The sequence below is a fragment of the Acanthaster planci genome, linkage group LG20 (genome assembly GCF_054643075.1).
Source record: "Acanthaster planci isolate LZ-2023a linkage group LG20, COTS_SCS, whole genome shotgun sequence".
NCBI lineage: Eukaryota > Metazoa > Echinodermata > Asteroidea > Valvatida > Acanthasteridae > Acanthaster > Acanthaster planci.
The window spans coordinates 1,481,440-1,508,048 of NC_141796.1; the positions used below are offsets into that span (position 1 = coordinate 1,481,440).

Consider the following 26,609-nt stretch of genomic DNA (forward strand, 5'->3'; position numbering starts at 1 on the left):
CCCCCGAAATGGTGAGGCTGTGTAGATCTTTGCCAGGATCAATCCCTGAGTCTTTGAGCTTTCAGAGAGCAAAATGGCTAAAAACTACGGTTGAAAAATGGTCCTAGTGCCCGAAAAAGTCGAGGGTTGCCACTTAAAAATGGCTGCAATCAGACTTCGCAAAATCACCCTTTGGGGGTTAATTTTGTTTTGTGGGAACAGTTAAAAGTGTAATTGGTTAACCCACAGAAAATTGAAAAGAAATTGAAAGTTTAGTGACCAGGCAAGAATTTCATTTGTGTTTGAGAAATCTAAGGGATGATGTTGGCGTGCATGTTATTGGGCCCTGAACGGTGCTAATTTTACACCGTTTTTCAATGGGGCTTGAACTTACATGTACGTGAGTGATCAAACACTGTAAAACCACATTGCATGGGGGCTTGGATCCCAAACAAGGTTTGGTTTTCAAACAAAAATCAAATCTTTTCTGGAGTTGTAAATTTAATGTTTTCAATATTCGTTTTTGCCCTTCAGACATCATGGCACCGGATCCGAACAACGTACCAGAATGTGAGCATCATTCGACCAGAGCTCGATGACAACTGACGGATCCAAAGATCTCAAGTAAATCTCGGGTTTAAGTCACTTGGATTATGCTTAGTATCAATGCTTAATGGTTGAGCATTTATGGTACCTTGTCCAAACACAAGGGATCTCAATAATTAGTTTTTCTAGGCAGGGTTACGATCGAGGCGCCATTTTTTGTTGGTCCTTTTTCAAGGGTCAACACTTAGCAGATGTTTTAGCACTCATCCTCTGTCAACTTCCCACATGTCAATCTTTCCTCTAACTGATTCTGTTTTCTTGATGAACTCTGCTGCACGAGGTTCAGTTAAGTAATAATAAATATATTATAAAAATACCCAGTGACACAGTATACCGGAAGTTCAGTGTCTCAACTTACTCAGCAAAGTATATCTAGGCCTATTGAAAGTGTTTGTAGAGATATTTTGTATGTATACGCAATATAAGCTTTCACTGCGAACTTGACATGTATAATAGAAGCTACCGCCACCAACATTTACGTTTATATCAGAAAGCAGGGCACAGGATGTTGTTTTCCTGTTTATTACACTTCTCTTGCATAGCCAGCTTTTTGGTTGTTAGAATTTGTAGCCTAGCAATCTTATACTGATGGGGGTGGGTTGATAAGGGTATCTCTCGTAAAAGGTAAGCAGGGGTTTATTCACTGGTTCCCCAACACAGGCACGTAGGAAAATAATTTTTCCTGGGGGACCAGAAATCTTTCTACAATTTCTATTTTTCGAATGTGATCTGACTAAAATTACCATACACTGCTACAAATACTCCCCACTCCGAGAATTCAAATTACACAACTTGTGGGGGGGGGCTACGGGCCCCCGGTTCCTACGTGCATGCCTTCCCCAATATCCATAAAATCGAAAACGAGGCAAAGGGGTAAGAGTGCTGTTCAACGTGGAATGATATGCTACACAATATTGACAACCGTCTGTGTGGGAATACAACATTAGTGAATGGCAAAAGGGGCACTTTGGAATAGGCGGACGTAGGCCTATACGGGGTAAAAATGCTTGTTACCAGATATTTAGGGGAACCCCTTCCCCCAAGGTATGCTCAGGCTACTCCACTGATAATTGTACAAACACGTTGGACAACACTTGTGTAAATAGAAATTGACTTAACGGCATACAATTAACATTTTAAAAAAGTATTTTATTTTAAGCATTCAAACACCACAATTAAAGCACACTGAAAATTAAAATTACAAAATTAGACCCAAAAAGCGGGCTAATGTAGGCTAAAACGTCTGGGCCCTGCAGAAAATAAATAGAATGCAGAAAATAAATAGAATGATAGGCCTCTACAAAAAAATAAATGGAATGCCAACAGAAAAGTAATATCAAGTAGTATAATTCCATGCGCAATATTAGCACAATAACGGACAGCTTTGCCTAGGTTACCAACACACTTTGTTGTTCGTGGATCGCGCTCGAACGCCAGGAACAAACAACCGGTTATCGCTGGTAGTTAGTGACAAGCAGCATGCAACATGGCGGCGCCCATGTAGGCTACGTTTATTATTCGAGAGTTAATGTTTGGATGGGCTGAATTCTTTTCTATTTATAGAGAAACAGTCATTTCTGTGTGATGGAAAATAACCAATATTAATTTTGCAAAACTTCCAATTATCTCTGGCTTTGGAAGCCATCTCTCTAATTGTTGCCGTTCAAAAACCAAACTCTCACGAGTTTTCCCGTGTTTTCCTGTGTAACTCTGATGAGGAGGAGGTGTGTGATCCTGTTCCGAGAACAGTGTTCTTGAGTCGTGTTCCCGCCATTCGAGCGCGAGAACAAGAAACCCGTGTCAAGAATAGGCCTCCCAAACTCAGCCTTGGAGAAGGCTTCAACGAGGCTGGCATACACAATCTTCACTTTGTGTGTGGATAACCTTTCCTGTGTTCACAGGTCCACATTATAGGTATGTAAGACACTAACCTATTATAAAAAGAAAGAAAGAAATTGACTGGACTAGCGCCCCCCCCGAACGGAGACATTGACAAACGGGAAGAGCCTCAAATGTAGGGCTGGATAGCGCAGTTGGAAGAGCACTAGTGCGATGCTCCAGAGGTCGCAGGTTCGAATCCTACTCCAGTCAATTTCTTTGTTCATCTTAACAAAACAGTAAAATTAAAAAAGAAATAGTTTTTGAATAAAATTCTCAGATATGTCTGTATGTGTCGACTAATACGTAGGCAGATTAATGATACAGATACATATGTACGTAGGACCTCTACATGTACATGCCAGGTAGTATTAATGCAAGTTAATTAAAGCACAATAACCTGTATATGTATAATGTTACAGCTCTAAACGCAGTTTACTAAAAAAACAAAAAAAAAAAAAACAAAGCACGTCACAGTGTTTATAAAGTGTTACGTTTTTGCGTTTATATTAGTGTTTAGATTCTAAGCTCATGGTTTTACTTTGTATCGCCCATACAGCCGCGGGAACTGCTCTGCACAAATTCAGTTCGTGACAAGCCATCCGATTAAACTACTTTATACAAATTTGCTAAAGAACATAAATTCAGGAAACGCATGCGTGCGTAGCACTGTGCACATTTTAACTCAAATTCACCAAAAAAGGACCTTTTTTGCCCTCCTGATAACGACTGTTTTAACCTTCTCCAGTCATTCCATAAAACCCTCAACTCAGGCCTGTTATTGTATTGTTACTACATAAACAGCTGTATAATCGCCAAGCTAGCGCTTGGAGGATACCATATCTACCCCGTTGGAAGGGACATATAAAGCAAGATGTGAGACGCAGAGCACCACCCCCTTGCTTTATGTTGTTTCTGTGGAATCTGAGGAATGCTTTTCAGACATTTAGGAGTATGTGTCAGGTATAGGTATCAATAATCCACAGTGTTCAGTTCACTTTTCAAAAAAGATGTCAAACACTCTTCATACACTGGAGAAGAATACAGAGATACACAAAAAGTGATAATTCATTTCCTGGTTCCTTTGAACGATTGGAATTTCGTTCAGAAATAAAATAAAATAAAATACTTTATCATAATTAATCGACTTAAGGCTTAGTTTTCATCTCACAAAAATGTCCGATTGTCTTTTTTACATTATTATAGGCCTTCTATTGGCAACAATTTTACGGAATATTTATTTGATATAATAAGCAATACATGTATTTTTAATCGCTACCGATCTCCACTTTGTTGAGGTACAATACAATTTTTTTGTTGATAACAGCAATAACAAAATCAGTATACTCGAACAACATAGTAACATGCCTGTCCATATAATCATAATAATATGAACATAAAACTCATTTTCATTGGCGTCTGATTAAAATAGGTTTAAAGCAACATTTTCTGTTGACAGTACCCACCCAAATGTTACTGTCTTTCAAATCCTTCCACGATACTAAATCTCTACCACGTGCAAGAAAATGGCTATGCATGCTAAGACTTCTAAGCTGTAAATCAGTTCTACAAGTTTATAACATAAACGTGTGCAGTGTTCACACTGAACGCGAATTCACTTCAAATTTTGACACATACTAGGCCGACTGACTTCGCTACACAGAACGCCAATACAATACCTACCGGCAAATACATTGCACAGATATACCAATACTGTCTGGAATACGGGCGATTCACAATAGTGCACCAACAAGAGTTTGCAATGCGTTGGCCAATCATAACGCGCAAAATTTGTCGACCCTTTCCAACCGCGCAATGGGTCGACAAATTTCGCGCATTGTGATTGGCTAACGCGTTGCAAACTCTTGGTGGCGCACTATTGTGAAATGGCCGTATTGTGAAGCACATTCAACCTAATCCATAGACACAGACACTGTGCTACATGATATCAAGTTTGCCACAAATTAGCACACATCCGGGCAATTCACGAAACCGTATTAATGGCACACAATCAAGAGACTAGTGTGTGATCCCAATAAAGACAAAGAAACATGGAGTCCTCCAGAGAAGGCGAAGATTATTTGAACTCCCAGTTTTTTAGGATGCCCAGGAAGATGTGTCTTTGGACGACCCGGCACCTTCCAAAATGACTAGTAACTGGGTGTAATTTACCTACTTTCTGAGCAGCTGTGTGGAGCTGTCAAAAGAAACGACAGGGGAAGTTGACAAAAGTTGTCTTCTTTCACCACGACAATAATCGACACAAACAGAGGGAGCTGATTGAAGTGGGCGAAGTTTGAGCAAACAGAAAATAGATTACCCAAACCAGAAAGCCCTCCTATTTTGTCTGCCACATTTCAGATGGGCTAATCATAAATTGCGTTTTGCAATTTTTATTGAGTACAGTATTAACCACACACTAAACCGTACTTTGAAAACGCTACGATTATTATTTTACAAGCATGCATTAGAAAAGCCTTGAGAGGTTAAATACACAGAAAAGTCCCCCATGGGTGCCAAAAATGGAAGTATAAAATTGCACATCTAAGTAGCATATTTCTGTATAATTTCTGTTGATTTCAAGTTTGATGGTGTCTAACACCGACTACAGTTTGAAAAAAATAAAGCTGCCTTTAAGGCATGTTAAACAATTTGTGTCTTACAAAAAACTGCATAAACATTTGATGTGGATAATTGCAGGAAAACTATTTTGAACATTTTCGAAAGTTGTCCATTTGTTGCCATCTTGAAATACTCATTAGAAATGTACAAATGTAAAGAATGGAGTTGAAATGAACATATCTTAATGTCCCTAGTTATCCTTGTTTCATTTTAATTTTGAAATTCAATGGTAATGGACAACAAGTTTGGAAAACCCTGCAATTCACGTATATAATGAGTCAAAAACAGAAGAGATGAATTTCATACACCTGATGATAATGGCAAGAAGTTGTGAGAAACCATAAAGTTTGTAATGAGTCAAAAATGGAACATGGAAATTTAAAACATTTACTCATTAGAAATGTACAAAAATATAGAATGAAGTTGAAATGAACATATCTTAATGTACCTAGTTTCCCTTGTTCCTATTCATTTTAATTTTGAAATTCAATGATAATGGGCAAGAAGATGGGAAAAACATAAATTCCTGTTTATAATTAAGCTAAAATAGAAGAGGTACATTTCAAACACCTGTTCAGAGGTTTAAATAAACGTCTACCGCAATCCCACAATCGGACGTTGTGTTCACAACAATTTTGTTGTAAACAAGGGCAATATATCCGATTAAAATACTTTATCGATTTGTTTGATTACAACTTTTTTAGTTATGACGAGCAACAAGTTAATAAAAAGAAGCAAACAACCTTAAACCCTGAAGGACCTCCAAAGTGAAACCAGTACCAAATGACACGTCAACTGTTTTCAAGTAAAGTCTATGTAATTGTCCATGCACAACTAAAAATTGTCAACCACTTGTGATAATAGCTGCAAACTTTTTTTTGGGGGGGGGCCTTTTCTTCTTTTTTTTGCCACTGTTCTTATTTGATTAGGGGCTCTGTTTATTACTATCATTATTTTACAACTTTCCTACTGCTTCCATTTTGACACAGACAACTGAACAGTTTCCCTGCGATTGGTTTAAAAACCTACCGCTATGACGTAACAGGGGCAAGGTTAATAGGAGGAGTGGTCCCAGACGGAGTGGGGGTGTAGCCATGATGCTGTCTTCGCTCCCTGACAACCACAGCGGCAAGAAGCAGCAAGAAACAAACAATAGTACAGACGACGATGATGGCAAAGGCGGCCTCAGTGATGAACGGCTCACATGGACAGCTCACAGGGGTCGGCACTATAGTTGACGCTTTGGGAAAAAACATACAAAAACGTGAGTTGGGTAATCTGATCAGTGTTAGCTGAAAATAGGTGTATGACGACCGAAGTCCGTATTCTAAGGACGTGTCCGAAATGGGCTTCCCACATGCAGCAAGGTATGAGACGGAGAGAACCCCCCTGCTTTGTGTTGGTCATTGTCTCGCAGGAATCTGGGGAATTCCTTTCAGACATCTTTGGGGGATGTGTTAAGTAACAATAGTCTGGAATGTGTATAGGGATTGGACATGTTGGGGGGGGTACCCTTCGGTCTCATTTCTTGCTGGGTATAGGGCTTCCAGAGCTCCAGCTAGGTCTAGTGTCTGCGCGTCTCGCCGCATATTTCCAATAGCATGAAGACCTAGAGCTAGCTCTGGACAACAGGTTCGAATGCAGCCTTAATTGCTTGACCACACCACACACCAATTGCTCCCACCACATAAAAAAGAAAACACAGGGAATTTCGGATCTGACACTATGAACTTTCAACACCGTGAAGATGCAGTTTTACCATTAAATCACCGTGAAATTTTTGTCAAGGCAATGTAAGCCCGTTTTCACGGTGGAAAGTTGATCAGCTTGGGAGTGGATTAGCCTTTTCACATCAACATCTTGGTAGCTGATGGTCCTATTGTTATTCATAACGTACACCGGTCCAGCTTCCCACCGTGGAAGGTGTGAAAATAGCGGATTAACTGTCGAAGCGTAATAAAAGATTAGTGTGATAGACAGCCAGGAATTAGCGAAGCAGTTACCAACAAAAGGAGCGATTGAATACCCACAACCGGGATTTTTTTCACGGTGTTTTCACCATGTGAACTGCCATGAAGTTGCAGTGAAAAAACAATTTCACAATGAAACTACAAATTAACTGCAAATTCATGGTGCTGAAATTCATAGTGTGAGGGACTGCAAAAGGTTTTTTCACCCACTTTTACTTCCACCAGAATAAATTAACAACGGACGCAATAGTCGTCGAGGGTGAAGTGTACAGTGCGAATCTTAAAAACCACAAAGTGCAGTAAGTTGATGAAAAATGAATGAATGGCACGTTTAGGGCTTCAGGCTAACTGGAAGATGGTTTTATTGTAGAGGGAGAATATATAAAGCAGGGAGCGACAGGGAACAATGAAATGTGGTTTAAATTGGAAGGATTTGTAAATTAAAATGAGGTGACATAATATCTGGGGGAATGAAGATGGGAAGATAAAACGTAAAGTACAAATGGGTGCCTTATGGAAGGTTGATAGAGAAGGAGAATATGTCAACGACTGTTGTTTAATCAATTGAAGTACATACTCCTAATGTTCTTAAAAATAAATCAATAGCTGCTTACGTTCAGCCAAATAACTTTTCACGTCCACATAGGACCGAAGTAAAACCCCCTCCTCTGTGAAAATATGACACCAGTATCTCATGTCACCGTATCTGCTATAATTGCCCACTTGAAGGAATCCCTCTGGGGATATGCTGAAGGAGCCTGCGGATTCCGCACCGTCAGACATCGTCTTTGAACGCCCGGGTAGGGTCAGTGTACCAATCACAGTGGCCTTCTGCGTAGTGCACACGCCAAATGACCAGAACAAAGTGGCGTTGGTCCCTTGGGAGACGTGCGGTACAGCAGGGCACCGATGTTTAAAATCTTCACCCAGCTCAGCGGTCACACTTTCACGGGAAATAGTGCGGCCACCATCCAATGGGAAAAGGTTACCTGTATCGACCATTCCATGGAAAAACAGAAAAATATATAGAAAGTGTGCAATGCCCGGTTTTTGGGTGTATACTATTAGTCTGCTAATGATGATAATCTCACAAATAGGTACTCAACCCCCATGTTACATTTTGAGATGTCTATTTCGAATATACATCTGAATGGTTCGAGAAATTATAAGTCCAATTTTTGTGTCCCTGTCACGTATGACATATGATTTTGTCAGTTCAGAATACATTGTCCAATTTCCAAAATAGTAATAGTTTGAAAATCAATTACGGTGATATTTCCATGTCAAATAACAAAGATCAGATGAAACAGGGACACAAAAATGTCACACTTTTGGACCCCTAATTTCTGGAATTACTCATGTACTCTTAAAACCAACTGCCAAGTCTTTGCCTGTGAAATGGTAAATAGAAAGTGAGAAACACTTTCCTCCCTGCAAACAGAAGGTATGGGAAAATAACTCCTTCATTTTTGTTTTTTGGCAAGGTTAAAAATTCTCCCTTATGGGTCATTAGTAATTAGGGAGTTTGGGAAAAGTCTACTGTACAACAAGCTTCTGAAGGAAAAACTGCCTGCACACCTATCACTTGGACTTCGATGGTGTCATTTCCAACTCCACACTGGTACAATCCTGCGTGTTCGTCGTGCGCTGATCTAATCACCAAACCAAAGTCAGTGGCAAGATTGAATCCAAAATAGGAATCTACAGCACCGGTCGACAGGTTGTAACTGACGACAACTTGTTGATCTGTGGGGTCGAGCTTAAGCCACTCGGCCTCACAAAACGTGTCACCTGTCGACCAGCCATGGCAGGGGAGTACCTGCTCTCTGCCTTCTTGCAGGTAGAAAGATGATTCAGATGCCTTCAAAAGGCCAACTTTTGGCTGTTGCTGGTCTGTAATAAAGAAAAATGTGAGACTTCGTTATCAGTGGATTTAATAACGTCGGACAAAGGTTATTCAAAAAGTGAAATATTGAGATCCATTTTGAGGGTAGGTCCTATGCACAATTTCATTTTCGAAGAGGATTCATAATAAGGTGCTGTTAAAGATTTTACAGATGATGTTGACTGTGATTTGATCTTTAGGAAAAATTATCTCATATAATGAAGTCATTACTTCTTGGTCTTAAATGCAGTCTAATTTTCGAAGCCATATTAATTCTGTACTGGACGGATGTTTAGGATACATCCGGGTACTGCGAACAAGGATATTCTGTACCCAAACAAAGAAGTTTTGCGCAATTGTGGCGTGGCCGAACTTGGTGGTACTTTACACAATAAGGAAATGAAATGACCAACACTCAGCACCAGTATTTCGTGAAAGCCTTTAGTCAAAAGATAATAGTTATAACTTACATTACCTTTAAACTGGCTATCTATGTAGCAATTTCTAAGCGTCCCATCTGACTGAAATACATGACACCAGAATCGCTGGTTATCATGCACACCATTCAGGGAGTTGACTGTAAGCGAAGCGTCGCTACCAATGCTGTAATCAGCGCCATGTTGGATTTGCAGGGTGACGCCATCAGAGAAACGTGCACCAATGATCTCTGTATCTGTAGTGATGCCCTCTCCCATTGACCAGTACACTACGGATGGTGCGTCGGATGACTGTGACATGCACTGACACGGTAGCATCTGCCTGCGTCCTCTGTGAAGAGTGGTGGAGCCTGAAGTGTCATTTGGACTTGCAGGAAATGATATGTCTATGATAAAGCAAGAATAGGGTCGTGTTGTCAAGGTAATGATTTATTTCAACCGAAACCAGTTTTATACAAAGACCGTGCCGTGCAAAAACTACAGCACGCCATAACATTTTAAATTAGCCCCATCAAACTGTTTCATTCAATATCCTTCAATACGATATTTACACCTACACGAAGAGAGAATGACCTTACCAAGAACTTGCAAGTTTATTCCTTGAGCCCTAAATCCGGTTTCTTTGGGGATAACTTGACACAAGAAACTGCCTTCGTCACTCCCTTCGATGCCTTTTATAAGGAGGCTGAAATCAGCAGAGAAGGCGTATCTGTCGCTGATAGGGTAGTGACCACTGCCGGAGTGACTGATTAGACGAACCGTCGACGGGTCACCTACGACATATCCTTTGTACCAAACGACGCCGTCTAATTTCTCACCACGCCGAAACGTTGGGCACGGAATTTGATGCCATATCCCAAGCTGTGCGTAGCCACCGTTGCTGGTTAGCCCAAAGATATTTTCAATCTTCTCACCTGAATGAAAAAAAAATTGTATTCTAACAAAACTGCGAAATAAACTCCTGCCATGTTCTTTGCTATTAAGCCTTCATGACCTTGTCATTGCCGGGGGGTATGATTTAGTCAATCTGAAAGCAGTTGTGTATTTGTTAAACACTGACGGCACAGTATCGTGTGATAAAATACTTGTTTTGTAAAAACCACTGTAAATACGTGCGTTACAAAGTAGTGCACCTTCAAAGACGACCCAAAGTACGTTTGGAAAGGGTCGACAGATTTTGAGCGCTGTGATCGACCGACGTGCGTGTGTCGCAAAACTTTTGAAGACGCACTATTGTGAATCGCCCGTGTTGGGAATTTTGTTTTTAAATATCGCAATGTGAGCAATTTTGCCCCCAATATATGGACTGGAGAAATTAAAGAAATCAAGATATTTAAACTGCTATCTAATTTGGGTTTCTAATCACTGATGATCTGATAGAATAACATCAAAATTCATATTATTTTCGTGATATCTTTTACTACCCTAAGAAAACTAGCGTACACTAAGCTCATCAAATGGGTAAAAATCCGGTGTTCTCATTAATTTCCATTTTAGCATTGGTTTTAAAGGCGACAAGTTTGGGTCACAGTTTGAGAAATACTAATTGATTATCTTAATCGAAGCTAGGAATAATTTCGGGAAGGCAAATTCTAGGTTCTATTTCATATAACTAAAGTAACCCAACCATTTCCTATTGTGTTTAGGTCTACTTCGCTCTGGCATGAACTTTTCTCTTAGACGTGACCCTGACCTTTACATCAAAGTGCGCATTACAGATTCTTGGTTAACGCGGCATGACAGTTACGTCGCGTACTTTCACCGTGAATGTCAATGTTTCGTTTACGGCAAGTCAACAGGGCTAGCCGTGGACAGAAACGCACTGCATAATCTTTATTTCACCAAGATACCTAAAAAGATACCTAAAAAAATCATTCAGGGAAATGTTTTACATTTTTGTGTGTGACATGTAACAGATACAAATTTTGGAATAGAAAATTATGACTGACGATTGTCAATGGAAGACGTGGATTAGAACATGGCTTAGAATTGTTTGATCTCCTATGCACTGTTGTGTTTGCTTATAATTCCTGTGGTTGGGATCCCTTGGGATGTAAAAATAGCTCTAATTTGATGAAATGTTAGTCACTACTTTATCATAAGCTGTTGAGAGAAAGTTAAAAGCAGTCTTAGTCACTCTGTGAAAAATTTCTGCCAAGAACGGACGTAGTTTTACAAAACAAAGCAGCAAAAACGGCCCCGTGGAATTCCCAAACGCATTTTGTATCTACGAAGAGGGATTTCCCCGACGAATAAAAATGTTGCCATCCCAATATCACCCCATAAGCATAATGGTATGGTCCAAACCGTAACATGGCGGCCGTATCGCCATAACGCACAGCTAAGGGTTTTTGCCAACATCAACGATTTCAAGACAAGAAACTTCCTGTTTTTCCAAATATGATTTCCTCTGTCCAAAATTATGAGTTAAAAATGAGAATGGATTTTAGACTTCAAATAGGGGAGCCTAACGTACCAATATCGACGCGAAAGTGTCGTCGTATCCAGCATAATGACGCACGCACATCTATATAATAATATGCAGGATTGTACATCTCTGTCACCTTATGGGTATGGGTTGACTGCAATATTAAAGGTTACTGCTCTATGAAGTTTGCTGCCATGAATTATCGGAGTTACATAAGATGCACAGCTAAATTTACTGAGTATTTTTGGCTTTTTTTTTTATTTCAAGGGGCAGTAGAACACAGTCGTGCAGTGGATCTCGCAAGAACGTTCTGTGCTCACCCAGAATTCCCTGTAGCGATTTTGCGCAAAATAAATTTTTCAATTTGATGACCATTGACAAGGCTGCTATGTTTTCTTTGATTTTATGAACTTCAGGCACAAACCAAACGTGAAACAAGTAAATGAAAGCTGCGGTTAATTTCACAACCCTTAATTTGTCAATTTCGAACGGTTGTAAGTCAAGTACTTTTCCAAGTACTTAAATTGCTGAGTATAGTCCGAGTGCTTTACCTGCCAAGTACAAAAACTAATTTTCAAGTACAAGCGCTTGTATCTCAGAGTACGAGTTCGACCAAGAGTGCTTCTAATTACAAGTAAAAGTTAGAGTACCTTAAATCTAGGTAAATAGTCAAATTTGTGTGTCAAAATGTTCAAATGGATGTGAACAATGGATCTACAAACATTTTAGCAACTGATTTTTTTAATTTGAATCTGAGAATATGAACTACAATATGCCCAAAGACAACTGTTCCACAGATTCCTAGCTTCCCGCTCTCCTGATCGAGGACCATCAGTCACCTACACTCTTTCCTATTAACCCACTACATTGCCCACATCACCTACAACAACTTGCATCAACTACAAAGCCAGTATGCAAAGGCCAGTCTTCAGCCACTAAGTACTGATCATATCCACCAACAAAAACTATACAGGACCTGTTCAGATGTTCAATTGTCACAATAATGTTTACCGCTCTGGACTCTATCCATAAAATAATACAGCATAAAATCATATACACGTATCAATTAAAAAATAGGCCCAAGGGGAAATAGAAAATATCACTTTAACTTTAAAAATAAAAATTGTTTAGCCCTGACATAATTTGTGACCAGCGGTAGGGTAGTTATCTGTATACCTACATTTCAAGTCAACCTGAACAACTTGTTTCAGATTTCGTTTTTTCTACATTTCTTTATGACCTGATATTGTGAGAAATTAATTAGCAATCTCCAGTCAAGAAAAAAGTTTCCTGCTAAATTACTAAGAAACACATGGTTTTGGGTATCCACCACTTTAATATAACGAATCAAATCGGGTCACTTTATCGCGTTTAAGCGTTAAGTTTAATGGGGTGGGGGTTGTTGTTGCATCAAACCTGCAAGTTTGAAGAGTTATTGTGTTGGTAATTCCGGAAAATCTATTGGAGAAAGTCACCCCTTTCTGCAGCACTGGGAGAGGAAAGACTTGGCAATTTTTAAAGGTGTTACTTTCACTCAAAAACGAACACAACGACGCACGATTAATAAACTGCTCGGCAAAAACACTTCTGTTGAGAAGTTTTAAGTTTCACGAATGAAAAGTCAACACAAATTCCCAAGGAGTCACAAGTTTTACATTTAAATACGGTATTTGTAATTGTACTTTGTGTCAGGTAGACAGAGTGGAATAAATACTATGAAAGTTAGGAACCTAAGCTTTGACTGTTCCTGGGAATTCCTAAGAATATTGAAACACAGTCTAATTATGAGAGAGTTGAAGTTTATAGCAGGTTGAAAGAATTGCTGTGACAAAAGTCATTTTGACACTTCAATAAATAGGTAGGCCTATGATGGGAACACTGACGAAAGTGTGCATATAGTGATTTCCACTTACATGTACATGTATGTTTGGAATAAGAGTTCTTGAGAAAAACAGATGCTGGGTAAATGCAGGGGTGAAAGCAAGATCAGACCTTTCACCCCAAGAGGGACGTTGCCTTGGATATGACCCTTAGGGCAACATATTTTGAGATTTCTACTCGCTGTTAGAATAAAAATAGCATGAACAAATCTACCAATATATTGGGCTCACCGTTATACATATACGCACTTGATCATTAAAAGACAACGAAACAATTACAAGTAATAAACACTTTGCAACCTGGAATTATCTACACTTCAGAAATGTCTTACGCTACAGAGAGCTGAAATTGTTAATCTAGGGTGCCTGTTTGATTCTCAGCAAAATATTTCCCAAGGAGGGAAAAAATGTCTGATGCAATGTGTCACAGTTCAGAACTGGACAACTGGGACAATTTACAAACAATCGAGGACAACAAATCATATTACTCTCTTTGTATGGTTTATTTTTTACAACTTGTTTCCAAAGTTTTTACAAATATATTCCAAACCTAAAAATATAAAATAAAATGAGAGGTTTCAATAGTCAGATTTCAAGTTTAGACAATGTTCAATATCTTCTGATCACAAATACCTAACATTGGCAGGACATATTTGCGTTTTTACTGAATACTAGATGGTTATCGCCAGGTCGATCTTGGTCTTCAGCAATCTAAACTCCCCAATGATTTTAGAGTGTAAAATTGTCACATTTGATCTTTCTTATCCACAATTTGAATAAACCAGCAAGGACTTCAACACAAAATGTTTGCTAAAATGTCTGTACAATTTCCACGGTTACAACTTTTCTGTACATTTACACTGAAATACAGCAAAAACGGTCTTATGAAAGTGGTCTTGTGTACCAAATTTATCATGATTCACGTTACAGAGGAAAACTGTAATTTACAATGCTTGTTACGAGGTTCTGTGGTAAGTAAAAAAAATCACTTTAGAATCACAAAGTGTGTCTGCTGCAAAGATTCTCTGTAAAGTACTAACAGATTTTACAGAAACCCCCACGATTTTTAAGAGTGAAACTCCAACCGGTCTTTGGCAAACGAGGTCTTGGAGAAGCAGGTAGCCTGGCTGTGGACAGTCTCTAAAGTAGTTCAGCTTTGGTCCATTATCAAAGTGATAGGTAGCTCTGACCGGTCCTTGGCAAACGAGGTCTTGGAGAACCAGGTAGCCTGCGGTCAGTCTCTACAGTAGTTCTGCTTTGGTTGTCACTCAGTCCAGACTTTCAATACCAGGTAGTCATAGGGTGTCTTCATGCAATACCCAAAGTGGTGACCATCTAAACATAAAGACATATGAATGACCCAAAAGCTAATAATGTTGTATCACTGTTACAAGATTTCAGAGAAAATGGTAGCTAGCGTCTGCCCCTACGAATCGAAAACATCAACTATTTTTTTCTATTGTGATTCGAGTTAAAACGATCATTAAAATCTGAACTTCGACTTGTTTGCATTCTCCTTGATGCATTCCATTGAAACTGGACATTTAACACAGAAAAATCACTTGTTAACTATAGCACAAGTAGCAAGATATTTCAAAATTCGTTTGAGAAAGCAGTTTCGACTTTTTTCAAAATTTCAACATAAATACATCAACATCAATGAATAACTTACAGTTCACCTTCTCGTCCTTCACTTTAATAGAGTCTTCGTCCAACGCCTGGTCTAGAATTTCTCCACACAGCTTAGAATGCCAAAACTGACACAAAAGGCACAAACTTTCACAGAGAAATTTGGCCACCATCGATGCCCAGCACGAACTTGAATTCCGATCAGGGGTCAACTTTACAAAATCAGAGCACAAAGCTCTGCCAGCATAAAGCATCAGCTGCCATGGAACACAGGCAACTAAAGACAGGGCAGTCGGATCCCACACCTCTAGTGTGTGGTAGTATTCTTCTGGTGCCCCAGATTGCATTATGTACAACCCTAGAGACAAAGCATACCCTTGCATTCAACTATACATTGCCTAGTCCCCTAGATTCCCAAATTTACAAGTCTCTTCAACTTTCTACACCAAAATCTAGATAACTCAGCTGGGAAAAAAAAGCCTTTTTGGGGTGGAATGCTAATGGATGGAAGGTGTTTTGGGGTAAAAGAATAAAAGATAGTTTGGGCTCATATCTTGTATTTTGGTTTTAATCAAAAGAGGTATTCTGTCTGATAATTAGATTCTTATTATAAATGTGCCAAAGCTGGGTTGCAAAGTGTTATCTTGGCAGCTACAAATTAAATAAACAAGATTGTTTGGTAACGGTTTGAACTTTTTCACTAAAAATTATTATCAATAGGTGTTTTAAAGTAAGCAGTTAGCAATACATATGAATTGCTACAGTTGTATCCAATTTGATTAAATCTGTATTGAGTGCAAGGATATGCAGATTACCCCAAAAACCTTTACATGCATGCCCACTTTTCAGACTGGCTCCTTCCTGGAAGCAAGATGGCCAATAAAGGGCCTTTTCAACGCTACACACACCAAACGTAACTGTAGAAATGAGGTATATAGCATGCTTAAGTTTCTACCCCTTACCAGATCCTGCTGGGCACACGCTGCACTTTGCTGTGATCTCTACGGGCATGAAGGGCAAATAAAGGAGCAAGAAGAGGACAAAGCTACCGGGACCTCCATAGAGTGAAGGAGAGCCGCCCTTGGTGTACTGAGGCTGCTTCTCAGCTACACTGACACACACATCACACGCTGCCTGGTCAAAAAACGAGGTAATGTGGGAAAACACTACTTTATTTTTGTCCTTTAACATATTCTTACCGAGACAAAAACACAATAACGAAGCTAAAAGTCAAATTTATGTTCTCCAAAATGAAAGCACACATAGGCCTACTCTGAATTTTTACACAGCGTTAACATCATGTGACTATAAAGGTCATCAAGGTCAATTTCCGTATTGTGACCCAAAAGAGAGACACGAGGGTGGTAATGTTCCAATGGAATTATCATACAAGGAACAAAAATTAAGAAGTGTATAATTTGGGATATCATGCACAAACGAAGATAACATTGTGATTATTAATATAGATGATCTGGTGATCCAGCTACATTTACGGGACTAGGCCTATCCAGTCGCGTATTCATCCGCGTGTTTACCAGACTGAAGAGAGCCCGGAATTCAGATTCGGCCAACGATTCAACAGTGCTCAAAATCCATGAATTGCGGGCTAGATTCAGAACGGTGCTAGTAAATCGATGATTTTCTGAGGGGTAATCCTTTGGTTGAACTAAGTGAAAAAACCCACAAAATATAGTTAATCCTATTAATCGAGATTTGTTCCAAGACAACATTAGTGTATTTTTGACGTTAGGCCCAATGATGTTTTCTTTGAAGAAAAATGTCGAAAAGGTCAAGCACGACATGTAGTAAAAATAAATAATAATACAGAAAATCATTGCATTCGAAAACATCGCTCTATTTGACATGTTTAGCTCTTTGTGAAATGCTGACAATATGCGTGCTTGACAAGGCCCAAATTGAATTAGACTTCAGAACCCCAAAATTGCTTTATTTTTTTCTGTTTTTACAAAATGTATTAATATAGCCATCAGGTGCGTCTCTGCTAGTACCCTACACATATCACTTTCACTTACCCCTTAAGATTTCATGCCATAACCTCCACAAAACTAGTACCGACAGGACTTTCAAAATATAGGGATCAAATACTAATAGCAACTTTGTTCGACTTACGATTGCCGGTGAGACATCTTTGCTGCTTGTTCCCAATTAACCCAAGTTGTGGTTGTTGGAATGGGTCGGATTTTGTGCCGTCAGCGCGCGTAGCCCGGGGGAAACGGCCGTGTGGCGCTGGTACAGTGATGACTGTACATAACAATCTTCACCTTATATCGCCTTCATGTCCAAATCTACTAAAAGGGATTAGTAGAGTCCTCATTGCATTGCATTGATGCAAGGTACATGTACGTGGAGCCACATTCATCTGTGCTTTTTCAATATGCAGTAGAAGCCCTGCTCATTTCCTTCAACGCGTTGATTGCACCAACGATTTTTATGTTTTAATTTAATCCATGACATACCAGCTTAGCCTACATTGTTATAGTAATGACGAGTTTTGTGGATTTTTATAGAAAACCCAAGAAAAAATTGTTCGCAGCCTGTGCAGCCTACACCTCCGGTAGCAACTAAAGAAAGCTGCGCATTTACATGCATACACAAGTTAATTCTGAACGAATAATTGAATGTATTTGTATGAATGAAGGGGGCAACGGCCAGAAACCATTCCCCCCAGGAGCTAAAAAAATAACTCATAAAAGAAATGCAATTCTTTAGGGGGCCTACTTTATCTTGTTTCTTCTGTTCTTCAAATCATGTATAAAAGCCACAAAACCCGATTAAAGTTTGCTTCTCAGCTGGATTCGCACTGAATAAAAAGCTGTTTCTACTTGGCCTAAATTTGCGCGTCACTTGCATTTGACGTAAAGTCTGGGATAGGCACAGTTACTTACAGCTACAGCAAAACGCAGGGAGCTCAGACCTTGCAGGTCGATTATCCGGATCTACTTGTAATCAAATTAATTAACACCTCCCCGACAGTTTCTTATAATTTCTGTTGCTGTTTTGTTACAACTGAGGCTGGAACCCAGCCGAGTTTCCAATAAAAAATCTTCGCCACTTACATTCAGAACAGGGAGGCCTCATCACTTGCCGATAAATATCAGGCTATCCATAGTTACTCCTGCAAGGCTGTGCCTCCAATCCGTTTCATGCTCTGCAGGTCAAAATCCAATAGAGCTTGAGAGGTACATGTAATTACAGGTCGTGCTCTCTTGATATGACAGTCAGTTCCGGTTAAATGACACAAAAGGCAGCACTAGTCTTGTGAAGCTATGTCCCTGATGTGGGTATAATAATTATGTAGGTTGTGCGACCGCATACAGCACTTCGTGATTTTGGAGTGCATTCACGTGAATCTTGACCAGTTATGTTTACAATGAGAAACATACAGGCTTTACACGAAGCACGAAAGTACTTTGTTCTGACAAACCACACACGCCGGTACTTGCTACTTGGCATTGTAATGTATTGGAATGCGAGGAGGTGTTCGTCACGTGACAAGCTAAAGGGTTTGTTTACCCTCCATTCACGGGGTCATTGGTGATATACCCGCAGCAAGAAACGAGACCGAGGGGTATCCCCCAACTTGCCCAGTCGAACACTCCAGAATATTGTTACTATATAACACACCCCCCCTGTCTGAAAGAACGGTGCTAGTAAATCGATGATTTTCTGAGGGGTAATCCTTTGGTTGAACTAAATGAAAAAACCCACAAAATATAGTTAATCCTATTAATCGAGATTTGTTCCAAGACAACATTAATGTATTTTTGACGTTAGGCCCAATGATGTTTTCTTTGAAGAAAAATGTCGAAAAGGTCAAACACGACATGTAGTAAAAATAAATAATAATACAGAAAATCATTGCATTCGAAAACATCGCTCTATTTGACATGTTTAGCTCTTTGTGAAATGCTGACAATATGCGTGCTTGACAAGGCCCAAATTGAATTAGACTTCAGAACCCCAAAATTGCTTTATTTTTTTCTGTTTTTACAAAATGTATTAATATAGCCATCAGGTGCGTCTCTGCTAGTACCCTACACATATCACTTTCACTTACCCCTTAAGATTTCATGCCATAACCTCCACAAAACTAGTACCGACAGGACTTTCAAAATATAGGGATCAAATACTAATAGCAACTTTGTTCGACTTACGATTGCCGGTGAGACATCTTTGCTGCTTGTTCCCAATTAACCCAAGTTGTGGTTGTTGGAATGGGTCGTATTTTGTGCCGTCAGCGCGCGTAGCCCGGGGGAAACGGCCGTGTGGCGCTGGTACAGTGATGACTGTACATAACAATCTTCACCTTATATCGCCTTCATGTCCAAATCTACTAAAAGGGATTAGTAGAGTCCTCATTGCATTGCATTGATGCAAGGTACATGTACGTGGAGCCACATTCATCTGTGCTTTTTCAACATGCGGTAGCCCTGCTAATTTCCTTCAACGTTGATTGCACTAACGATTTTTATGTTTTAATTTAATCCATGACATACCAGCTTAGCCTACATTGTTATAGTAATGACGAGTTTTGTGGATTTTTATAGAAAACCCAAGAAAACAATTGTTCGCAGCCTGCGCAGCCTACACCTCCGGCAGCAACTAAAGAAAGCTGCGCATTTACATGCATACACAAGTTAATTCTGAACGAATAACTGAATGTATTTGTATGAATGAAGGGGGCAACGGACAGAAACCTATCCCCCCCCAGGAGCTAAAAAAATAACTCATAAAAGAAATGCAATTCTTTAGGGGGCCTACTTTATCTTGTTTCTTCTGTTCTTCAAATCATGTATAAAAGCCACAAAACCCGATTAAAGTTTGCTTCTCAGCTTGATTCGCTCTGAATAAAAAGCTGTTTCTACTTGGACTAAATTTGCGCGTCACATGCATTTGACGTAAAGTTTGGGATAGGCACAGTTACTTACAGCTACAGCAAAACGCAGGGAGCTCAGACCTTGCAGGTCGATTATCCGGATCTACTTGTAATCAAATTAATTAACACCTCCCCGACAGTTTCTTATAATTTCTGTTGCTGTTTTGTTACAACTGAGGCTGGAACCCAGCCGAGTTTCCAATAAAAAATCTTCGCCACTTACATTCAGAACAGGGAGGCCTCATCACTTGCCGATAAATATCAGGCTATCCATAGTTACTCCTGCAAGGCTGTGCCTCCAATCCGTTTCATGCTCTGCAGGTCAAAATCCAATAGAGCTTGAGAGGTACATGTAATTACAGGTCGTGCTCTCTTGATATGACAGTCAGTTCCGGTTAAATGACACAAAAGGCAGCACTAGTCTTGTGAAGCTATGTCCCTGATGCGGGTATAATAATTATGTAGAAGACTTAAAGGTTTTCATTGTGAAAGAAACTAGATCTATAGTAAAGATTGCGGCAACACCATGTATTTATCTCTTCTTTGAGTATGTGTGGTTATCTCTTCTTTGAGTTATTCCCCGGTTCTTCTCAGAACCACACATACTCAAAGAAGAGATAAATACATGGTGTTACCGCAATCTTTACTATAGATAATTATGTAGGTTGTGCGACTGCATACAGCACTGCGTAGCACTTCGTGATTTTGGAGTGCATTCACGTGAATCTTGACCAGTTATGTTTACAATGAGAAACATGCAGCTTTACACGAAGCACGAAAGTACTTTGTTCTGACAAACCACACACGCCGGTACTTGCTACTGGGCATTGTAATGTATTGGAATGCGAGCAGGTGTTCGTCACGTGACAAGCTAAAGGGTTTGTATACCCTCCATTCACGGGGTCATTGGTGATATACCCGCAGCAAGAAACGAGACCGAGGGGTATCCCCCAACTTGCCCAGTCGCACACTCCAGAATAGTGTTACTATATAACACCCCCCCCCGATGTCTGAAAGAATTCCTCGGATTCCAGTAAAACAGTGACCAACACAAAGCGGGGGGGGGGGGTTCCCTTCGTCTTACATCTTGCCTCAAATGATTGGCGAGGGAAAAGGAAAACTTTTTGAAAAAGAAACATGAGAGAAAGCTTCTTATTTCATAATTCGTAAACTCAAACGGAATGAATTATTTCCAACTATGCTTAAGGTCATACCTGCAATACGGGGAGCAAGGTTCTTCGACGAGGAGCCTACGAGCCCGTGCTCCTGGTCAAGGATTAAGGAGCGGGTAAACGCCGGTCGTTCGTTTGTTTGTTTGGGATTTTTTTATATATTTATTTATTTTTTTAATATTTTTTTTCAAGTTCATCTGCACCCACGATCAGAATTCCTAAGTGGCAATTCTCTAAGAATTGAACATGTTTGTATATAACTGAATCGACTTAGCGAGTATTCACGAAACAAGTGGGTCATCTTAATCTAATAAATCAGGGGGTAACTGATATAATCCAAGGATACTAGAAACTCGAAGTTCACACCGCAAACTTTCTCTGGCGTACCTGTCTTTTGAAGAGTTTGACTTCGAATGACCTTTTTTATCCAAACGGTCTGGGATACAGCAGCTGTTGCTGCCGACGCGCCGCCAGCCTGTAGGCTATGTAGCCCAACTTGGTGTCATCCTCACCAATGGCCCAAAGTGTACCCTTCAGAATATTTCAAGTGGGGAAAGATAACTGTCCTTTTTTGGGTACATAAGAGTGCGACCTTTTCTTAAACTTTAGTGCTTTAGACGGATAGTCTTGGGAAGTAACAGCAGTACACCCTGCGATGCATGTACAAATTTCACATATCGAATGGAAAAGTGTCCAAACCCAGTGGCACATTCCCGATACTGATATGTCTCGTTCGTTATTCACGACTAAGCACAGTGCAGACAAATCTTATTATCACACAATCTTAAGCTAATGCGTACCTCATTTCTTAGGAAACCTGCAAACGAGACAAGCAACATAGCAAACAAACTAATGTCCATCAGGCTATCACAAAGCCCAGATTGGAGAACAATCATCTTCAATATTTTGGGCTCTGGCAATGTTCTTTTCGTATATGATAATGAAAGACGCCTCCTTTTAAAGCCGATGAACAATTTGAAAACATTTTCATCACATGGGTTAGTGGACATCAATGGTGAGCAGTTTCTGTGGTGAAGAACGGCGAACCATTGTTATGCAAGTAGACGATGTACCTTGCCAAGTCCTGACGACAATTAGGAAGTGAGGGGGCTGCATCTTTGGCGCATCAGACACTATATGCTGCAAACGCCCTCTTGTATTTAGAAACACCTGTCGGTGCTCTGGAGGCTATAATCACAGGCTATATGTCTTTTGGGTAAGATATATCCCTAGGTAAAATGAGCAAAAGTAAATGACCACATTGCCGTTACTCCCGTGAAACAAAAGGGGATTTTTTCCCAAGTAATTGTCTCAGCCTTATCATCTCGGCACACAATCGAACAACATTCCCTCATCGTCTGTAAGGAGAACACTCAGTGGATTCACAACTCCTTTCTGTATTGTACAGAATTTGCCAAGTGGGTTATCTGTTCTAACTTCACGACCTGTAAAAGGCTCCATAGAGCCGTACACAAAGCACACCAGTCTTCATCTTGTTGGAACCAAACAACGAATTTTGGTTGCGCCCAGTGAAGATGTTCCAGGGATCATTAAACCGCTTCAGCAACTGAGCGGAGCCAGGGACAAGAAAGGGAGAAAAAGACTGGCCGGAAAGATGCAGAGGGCCAGGCTGGGATATCTAAGGTGCCTTAGGCTTTATAAACACTAACATACTTCAGTACCTGACTGACTAGGGAAATTGGGTGAACTAGCCAAACGATATGGCTGGTACCAATGCTTTGAATTAAATGTCGAAGTTTGTGGTTGAAATCATCGGCAAACCCATCGATTGTGTGCAGTTACCAAATGCTGTCCACAAATCTGAAAAAAAATACAGCCGAAATAACCAGTCAACGAACTCTATTTCTCTGCTCAGCTCATCTGCAACAGAATTATACTTGCTAGGGACTCACCAACTGTTCATATTGATTTAATGGGAATCACACACATTGAATATATCCATACTCGGATCATGTAATTAAGAGTGTAACTCCAACCGGTCTTTGGCAAACGAGGTCTTGGAGAACCAGGTAGCCTAGCAGTGGACAGTCTCTAAAGTAGTTCAGCTTTGGTCCATTATCAAAGTGATAGGTAGCTCTGACCGGTCCTTGGCAAACGAGGTCTTGGAGAACCAGGTAGCCTGCGGTCAGTCTCTACAGTAGTTCTGCTTTGGTTGTCACTCAGTCCAGACTTTCAATACCAGGTAGTCATAGGGTGTCTTCAATACCCAAAGTGGTGACCATCTAAACATAAAGACATATGAATGACCCAAAAGCTAATAATATTGTATCACTGTTACAAGATTTCAGAGAAAGTGGTAGCTAGCGTCTGCCCCTACGAATCGAAAACATCAACAATTTTTTCTATTGTGATTCGATATAAGACTTAAAGGTTTTCATGGTGAAAGAAACTAGATCTATAGTAAAGATTGCGGTAACACCATGTATTTATCTCTTCTTTGAGTATGTGTGGTTCTGAGCAGAACCGGGGAATAACTCGACGTTTCGAACAGTGTACTCTGTCCGTCTTCAGGAGACTGCAGGATTCTAACTGGGAGTGGATCTTATATGGTGTAGAGAGGGATCCAGATGTAGGGATTAGCTCGGTGAGGCATTAAGGCGGGAACAGTGATGGCGGGAACAATGGATGCTGCACTGGATCCTGGGGCTGCATGCCCTGTGTGTGTGTTTACCGGAGCGTGTCAGTTGGAGTTGGCAGTGGGAGAGTAAATAGCTGGGTGCCAAGGGGTATAGACTGGAGCCAAGCTGAACTTATCACCAGCATCGAACGATGGTATCCCCGCCGCATTAGAGAAGCCATGGAAATCATCAAGCACGACACAGTTCCCCAAGACATCGGCTTCAACATCAGCGATATCTGGCGCCCCATCCTCACATCCCAGTCCAATGGGTCTCCTATACCCTAGGACTCCCTAGTTAGGTTTCCCCCTCAGTCAGCCTATGGGTCTTCTATACCCCTTGGCACCCAGCTATTCACTCTCCCACTGCCAACTCCAACTGACACGCTCCGGTAAACACACACACAGGCCATGCAGCCCCAGGATCCAGTGCAGCATCCATTGTTCCCGCCATCACTGTTCCCGCCTTAATGCCTCACCGAGCTAATCCCTACATCTGGATCCCTCTCTACACCATATAAGCTCCACTCCCAGTTAGAATCCTGCAGTCTCCTGAAGACGGACAGAGTACACTGTTCGAAACGTCGAGTCATTCCCCGGTTCTTCTCAGAACCACACATACTCAAAGAAGAGATAAATACATGGTGTTACCGCAATCTTTACTATAGATCTATTGTGATTCGAGTTAAAACGATCATTAAAATCTGAACTTCGACTTGTTTGCATTCTCCTTGATGCATTCCATTGAAACTGGACATTTAACACAGAAAATCACTTGTTAACTATAGCACAAGTAGCAAGATATTTCAAAATTCGTTTGAGAAAGCAGTTTCGACTTTTTTTCAAAATTTCAACATAAATACATCAACATCAATGAACAACTTACAGTTCACCTTCTCGTCCTTCACTTTAATAGAGTCTTCGTCCAACGCCTGGTCTAGAATTTCTCCACACAACTTAGAATGCCAAAACTGACACAAAAGGCACAAACTTTCACAGAGAAATTTGGCCACCATCGATGCCCAGCACGAACTTGAATTCCGATCAGGGGTCAACTTTACAAAATCAGAACACAAAGCTCTGCCAGCATAAAGCATCAGCTGCCATGGAACACAGGCAACTAAAGACAGGGCAGTCGGATCCCACACCTCTAGTGTCTAGTAGTGTTCTTCTGGTGCCCCAGATTGCATTATGTACAACCCTAGAGACAAAGCATACCTTGCATTCAACTATACATTGCCTAGTCCCCTAGATTCCCAAATTTACAAGTCTCTTCAACCTTCTACACCAAAATCTAGATAACTCAGCTGGGAAAAAACAGACTAGCACCAAAATAAAACCATCACATGATTCAACAAAGGAAAAGTTTAAGGGAAAAAAGAATATGTCCATGACACAATTCCATGTGGAAAGGAACAAAGGTAAGATGAATATAAAAATAATCTTTGGAATAACAAGCACAACAAATGTGGTACTGAAAGCCTTTTTGGGGTGGAATGCTAATGGATGGAAGGTGTTTTGGGGTAAAAGAATAAAAGATGGTTTGGGCTCATATCTTGTATTTTGGTTTTAATCAAAAGAGGTATTCTGCCTGATAATTAGATCCTTATTATAAATGTGCCAAAGCTGGGTTGCAAAGTGTTATCTTGGCAGCAACAAATTAAATAAACAAGATTGTTTGGCAATGGTTTGAACTTTTTCACTAAAAATTATTATCAATAGGTGTTTTAAAGTAAGCAGTTAGCAATACGTATGAATTGCTACAGTTGTATCAAATTTGATTAAATCTGTATTGAGTGCAAGGATATGCAGATTACCCCAAAAACTTTACATGCATGCCCACTTTTCAGACTGGCTCCTTCCTGGAAGCAAGATGGCCAATAAAGGGCCTTTTCAACGCTACACACACCAAACGTAACTGTAGAAATGAGGTATATAGCATGCTTAAGTTTCTACCCCTTACCAGATCCTGCTGGGCACACGCTGCTCTTTGCTGTGATCTCTACGGGCATGAAGGGCAAATAAAGGAGCAAGAAGAGGACAAAGCTCAGGCTACCGGGGCCTGCATAGAGTGAAGGAGAGCCGCCCTTGGTGTACTGAGGCTGCTTCTCAGCTACACTGACACACACATCACACGCTGCCTGGTCAAAAAACGAGGTAGTGTTGGAAAACACTACTTTATTTTTGTCCTTTAACATATTCTTACCGAGACAAAAACACAATAACGAAGCTAAAAGTCAAATTTATGTTCTCCAAAATTAAAGCACACATACGCGTTAAAATCATGTGACTATAAAGGTCATCAAGGTCAATTTCCGTGTTGTTTTATTGTCCTTGATGACGTACGAATGACCCAAAAGAGAGACACGAGGGTGGCAATGTTCCAATGGAATTGTTATACAAGGAACAAAAATTAAGAAGTGCATAATTCGGGATATCATGCACAAACGAAGATAACATTGTGATTATTAATATATAGATGATCTGGTGATCTAGCTACATTTACGGGACTATCCAGTCGCGTATTCATCCGCGTGTTTACCAGACTGAAGAGAGCCCGGAATTCAGATTCGGCCAACGATTCAACA

General features: G+C 40.2%; 1 protein-coding gene and 1 long non-coding RNA gene across 6 annotated transcripts; both read right to left on the reverse strand.

Annotated features, from left to right (window-relative positions):
• Nucleotides 1-1,713: 1,713 nt before the first annotated feature.
• LOC147795824 (uncharacterized) lies at nt 1,714-26,609 on the reverse strand. 5 transcript variants are annotated; one of them, XM_087130501.1, is made up of 10 exons: nt 24,908-25,790; nt 20,859-23,626; nt 19,490-20,526; nt 18,392-18,483; nt 16,277-17,620; nt 9,956-10,291; nt 9,416-9,763; nt 8,634-8,948; nt 7,670-8,044; nt 1,714-6,325 (listed from the first exon to the last, which is right to left on the reverse strand). In XM_087130501.1, exons 5-10 carry the CDS (start codon nt 16,503-16,505, stop codon nt 6,117-6,119), a joined length of 1,812 nt encoding a protein of 603 aa, XP_086986627.1. In that variant the 5' UTR covers nt 16,506-17,620; nt 18,392-18,483; nt 19,490-20,526; nt 20,859-23,626; nt 24,908-25,790; the 3' UTR covers nt 1,714-6,116. The 5 variants fall into 5 exon arrangements, with proteins under 5 accessions (XP_086986627.1, XP_086986629.1, XP_086986628.1 ...); XM_087130503.1 differs by lacking the exon at nt 16,277-17,620 and having other exon boundaries at nt 20,435-20,526; XM_087130502.1 differs by lacking the exon at nt 16,277-17,620.
• On the reverse strand, nt 14,170-16,270 carry LOC147795825 (uncharacterized). The gene is made up of 2 exons (XR_015423473.1): nt 15,358-16,270; nt 14,170-15,020 (listed from the first exon to the last, which is right to left on the reverse strand). It is a non-coding gene; the product is annotated as an uncharacterized LOC147795825 (long non-coding RNA).

Excerpts from the sequence above, each read along its gene's own strand:
- LOC147795824 (XM_087130500.1), bottom strand. The coding sequence starts at position 26,219 with ATGTTAAAGGACAAAAATAAAGTAGTGTTTTCCAACACTACCTCGTTT. Across the intron at positions 8,045-8,633 it reads CATCGAAGTCCAAGTGATAG|GTAACCTTTTCCCATTGGAT; the intron begins GTGTGCAGGCAG and ends TGGTCGATACAG. Across the intron at positions 6,326-7,669 it reads GAAAAGTTATTTGGCTGAAC|CGTCAACTATAGTGCCGACC; the intron begins GTAAGCAGCTAT and ends TTTTTCCCAAAG.